Source organism: Beauveria bassiana, assembly GCF_000280675.1.
Source record: "Beauveria bassiana ARSEF 2860 unplaced genomic scaffold BBA_S00004, whole genome shotgun sequence".
Taxonomy (NCBI): Eukaryota; Fungi; Ascomycota; class Sordariomycetes; order Hypocreales; family Cordycipitaceae; genus Beauveria; species Beauveria bassiana.
Genome location: NW_007930839.1, coordinates 702,569 through 707,370, shown reverse-complemented (window position 1 = coordinate 707,370; position 4,802 = coordinate 702,569). Strand labels below are relative to the sequence as shown.

Here is a 4,802-nt window from a genome sequence, read left to right as displayed (position 1 = left end):
GGACATGGAGTCGAAAACGGCACTTGAAAGATTCGGAAACTGAACAAAGAACTTTCAATGAACCAATGAATATCATGCCCGCCAGCTCGGTGGCGTTGGCTCCGAGTCTATTGACAGACCGTCGTTCTTTCCTCCTTGGGTACCCAACACCTGCGTCACCATCTTGGTCGCGTGAGCTTTCTGTGCCAATGGCAATGACAGTTTCCAGCCCCGAGCCGTTGCATTTTCTCCATGAGGCTTTTGAGTCTACGTTCCGAGTTGCCTGTTTGAGGAAATAGACTATGGTTCTCTCCCCGAACCCCCGCGTCATTCGCTTGTAAGTGGAATTTGAAGGAATTGGTCACCGGTAGTTTCAAGACTGAATCGTCAAGTCCAAATTCTATAAATTCACTTGACTTTCTCGACACAATTATTTCCATTTCCTCCATCATGCTCTCTTGGTTACCACCAACAAGTATAGTGGCAAGACTCTATTCAAAGCAGAGTGCAATTTCCAAGACATGGTTTCTCTACATTGGCTATCTGGCCTTGTCATCGGGCTTTACCTGGGCAGATATACAGCCGCCCAGTTCGTCACCCCGCCAAAGAGCGACACCTTTACCAATGTAACAGGATACGCCAATGTTCCCGTCCGCTACAAGCAGGTGCCCCCGGGCATCTGCGAGATGAACCCCAGCGTCAAGAGCTATTCCGGATACGCCGACGTCGCCGAGGACCAGCACGCCTTCTTCTGGTTCTTTGAAGCCCGCGACGTCGACCCAAACACGGCGCCGCTCAGCGTCTGGGTCAGCGGCGGGCCGGGCTCCTCGTCCATGAACGGGCTCTTCAAGGAGATTGGTCCCTGCGAGATTGACTACTTTGGCCAGCCCGTCAACCGCCCGCACTCGTGGTCGCGCCGCAGCAACCTCCTCTTTGTCGACCAGCCCACGCACGTTGGCTTCTCCTACTCGGTGCCCGTGCCGGGCACCATTGACGGCAAGACCAAGACCATCGTGCCGCTGCCCGACCGGACGTGCCCGCCAGACGCAAAGACCTGCGGCACTTTTTCGCTGCCTCACGCCAACCTGACGGCCAACTCGACAATCAATGCCGCACCCAACATGTGGAGGACCTTGCAGGGCTTCATGGGCGCCTTTCCGCAGTACTCGCGCCACGGCGTCCACTTTGTCTCCCAGTCCTACGGCGGCCACTACGCGCCCGTCTTTACCGACTACTTTTTGAAGCAGAATGAGAAAAAGATACCCGGCGCCGCGCACATTGACCTCAAGAGCGTCCTCATTGGCAACGGCTGGTACGACCCCATCGTCCAGTACACCGCCTACTACAACTACACCGTCTCACCGGGCAGCACCTACGACTTTGCCATGTTCAACACGTCCATCCAGGAAATGATGCACGAGGACATGTTTGGTCCCAAGGGCTGCCTCAACAGGCTCAGAGAGTGCCACAAGAACAACGACCAGAAGCAATGCGAGGCCGCGGACCGTTACTGCATCGGCCACATTGACGGCTTCCCATCACGCTACGCGAACCGCAACGTGTACGATGTCCGCCAGCTAGACCCCAGTCCTTTCCCCTATGGCTTTTACAAGAACTACCTCAACAGAGCCGACATCCAAGAGGCCATTGGCGCCTTTACCAACTTTTCCTCTTCGAGCACCGCCGTCGCGCAAGCCTTTCACACCACCGCCGACAACGGCCGCAGCGTCGGCTCCGTCGAGGCCCTCCAGAACCTCGTCAACCACGACGTTGCCGTTGCCATGTGGGCCGGCGACGCCGATGTCATCTGCAACTGGTTCGGCGGCCAGACCATCGCCGACATGGTCGACGTCGCCGGCTGGTCCGACGCAGGCTTCACCAACCTCACCGCGAGCGACGGAAACGTACACGGGCAGGTCAAGCAGCTCCGCAAGTACAGCTTCACGCGCTTCTACGAGTCTGGCCACGAGGTGCCCTTTTACAAGCCCCTCGCCTCGCTCGAGTACTTTGAGCGCGTCATTGGCGGCCTGGACGTGGCCACGGGCAAGATTGACATTACGAGCCAGTGCAACTACCGCAGCGTGGGCACGCCAGAGAGCACGTACCGCCAGGGCAACGCCACGGTGCAGTGGGAGGTGACGCCGGAAAATATAACGTACAATGTCCAAACTGACAGGCCGGGCGCCGTATGGATCAATAGTAAAGATAGCTGCGTTGCGCCCAAGGCTGGAGCGTCAGCTCACTAGTTGGGCGATGCGGAACGGTTGGATAGGGGGGTTCGTTGTAGTGTTTCTTGCAACTCGAAAACATTTCAATTAAAAGACTCGATTTACATTTTTTTTTATAAAAAAGAAAACCTAGTAAATACATGTTGCATCACTAAATACCAGACGCAATGACTACAATAGAATACGGAAAAGCGTAGATGAGAAGAATAGTTCAGACTAAAACAAGTAGAATAGACGGAGAAGAAGCAGAATCAAAAGAATATAGAATGGACCACTATTTGCTTCTAAGTTAAAGTAGCAATGTTTGTATCATGAACGTTTCCCATATCTCGAAGAAGCTAACTGTAGCATCACTCTTCAAGCATCACTATTCAAGCATCACTATTCAGATCTTGTTTTGGACAAGTCGCTGGGGTTAGCACGGCGCGTCACGCGGCGAGTAAAACAGGGCAACCATCTCGCGTTCTTTTAGTCACGAATATAAAATGTAAATGGTAGAAATAGTCTTTTAGCATTTGGCTAAATATTCACTTGACTCATTAATTCATGTGCAAGACATGTCGCCCATTACCCGTGGGCAAGGGCCATCTCATCTCATTCATCCTCTGACACTCTTTTCTTTCCACCAATCCACAAACAGGAAAAGGCTTCATTATCCTCTGCAATCGTAAAAAAAATTTGGGCTTGGGAGATTCCCGCCCTGCGCTTCATGTAAAAATCATTCAAGATCCAAAAATATAAAACATAAATACTAAAATTCATATGTGCAAGTCACCTTATGCAAAGGTTCCATAATCAATCAACTTAGGACGAGCCCCCACTGCTTGAAGACGGGCCCGACAGAGCTGAGAAAATGGCCTGCAAAAGGTCAGATATTGTTGCAACCAGCGGCGTGGCATCGCCAATCAGTTCCTGCGTGTTGCTGACAAAGTCAGACGTCAGGAGAGACTCGGCGTTGAGCAGCAGTGTGGCAATGCCAGCAACAGTCTCCTTGGTGAGCAGAGGTGCAACAGCCTCAATCAGACCCTTGAGATCGATCTCGCCAAGAGCACCCAGAAGAGGCTTGACCATGTCGAGCAGAGGCTTCAGGCTTTCGAGAAGCTCAGGAATGTTGACATTATCGAGCGCCTCAACCAGCGGCAGAGCACCACTGATCAGAGAAGACGTCTCATTGACAAACTTGGGTGTGAGGAGATCCTCGGCGTTGTAAACGAGACCAAGGACCTTCTTGATAGACTCGGGAGTGAGGAAAGGCTTGAGGACGTCAAGGAGAGCCTTGAGGTCAATCTCGCCCAGGGCACCCAGCAGAGGGCTGAGCTGCTTAAGTAGAGGGCTGAGCTGCTTAAGAAGCTCAGGCAGATCAATCTCACTAAGAGCAGCAAGTAGAGGCTTGACGGCTTGCAGAAGAGGGCCGGCATCACCGATGAGCGCCTTGGTCTGCTGGACAAAGTCGGGAGACAGGAGATCTTCAGCGTTGGTGAGAAGGCCGACAATCTTGTTGATGCTGTCTTTGGACAGGATGGGAGCCAAGGAGTCGATGATACCTGCAAGATCAAGCTTGCTGATGCTGGCAAGAAGAGGACCAAGCTGCTTGAAGAGACCTTGGAGATCAACACTGCCAAGGGCAGCGATGAGGGGACCGGCGCCGGCAATAAGACCTCTGGTGTCCTTGACAAAGTCGCCAGTGAGCAAGTCTTCGGCGTTGCCAAGAAGGCCGAGGAGACCGCGGATGGACTCGGGAGTGAGTAGAGGGCTGACGGCGTCGAGTATTCCCTTGAGATCAATCTTGCCAAGAGCATTGAGCAGAGGCGAAAGCTGAGCCAGCAAGGCCTTGAGATCAATGTCCTTGAGAGCGTCAATAAGAGGAAGGGCACCACTGATGAGGCTCTTGGTCTGATCGACGAATTCAGCAGTGAGCAGCGACTCGGCGTTTGTCAGGAGCTGAACAAGACCCTTGATGGTCTGGGGAGTGAGCAGAGGAGCAAGGGCATCAAAGAGACCCTTGAGGTCAAGCTTGCTGATTTCATCCAGAAGAGGGCCCAGCTGAGTGATGAGCTTATCGAGATCAAGCTTGCTGAGGCTGGCGATGAGAGGGCTGGCACCCTTGATGAGAGCACGGGTATCCACAACAAAGTCCTTTGTGAGGAGGTCCTCGGCATTCTGCAGCAATTCGACGATGCCAAGAATGGTATTTCTTGACAATAGCGGTTTGAGCGCATCCAGAAGGCCAACCAGGTCAATCTGACCAAGTTCTTCAAGGAGAGGGCCGACCTGATCGAGAAGCTTCTTGAGGTCAAGCTGGCCGAGGCTGGCAATAAGGGGTTCAGCGCCATTGACGATGTTAACAAGCTTCTTAATGGTGTCAGGGGTGAGGAGGGGCTTGAGAGCCCCAATAAGACCAACGAGGTCGATTTGGCCGAGCTCGTTGAGAAGAGGACCGACTTGATCAAGCAATTTCTTAAGGTCAAGCTGGCCGAGGCTGGCAATGAGGGGCTCAGCGCCATTGACGATGTTAACCAGCTTCTTGATCGTCTCGGGTGTGAGGAGCGGCTGAACAGCCGCCAAGAGACCCGCCAAATCAATCTTACCGAGCTC

The 4,802-nt window shown here is 53.1% G+C and overlaps 2 protein-coding genes across 2 annotated transcripts in view; one reads left to right on the top strand and one right to left on the bottom strand.

Moving 5' to 3' along the window:
- Nucleotides 1-500: 500 nt before the first annotated feature.
- On the top strand, nucleotides 501-2,225 carry BBA_02014 (serine carboxypeptidase; the record flags this gene model as incomplete). The annotated part of the gene is made up of 1 exon (XM_008597111.1): nucleotides 501-2,225. The coding sequence occupies one exon, from the start codon at nucleotides 501-503 to the stop codon at nucleotides 2,223-2,225; it is 1,725 nt and encodes a 574-aa protein (XP_008595333.1).
- A 786-nt stretch (nucleotides 2,226-3,011) lies between these two features.
- BBA_02013 overlaps nucleotides 3,012-4,802 on the bottom strand; it is a gene marked incomplete at both ends in the record, with an annotated part of 4,565 nt that continues 2,774 nt past the window's right edge. The window contains one exon of the mRNA XM_008597110.1: nucleotides 3,012-4,790. Within this exon, the coding sequence (XP_008595332.1) occupies nucleotides 3,012-4,790 (1,779 nt within the window). The remainder of the gene's footprint in view (nucleotides 4,791-4,802) is intronic.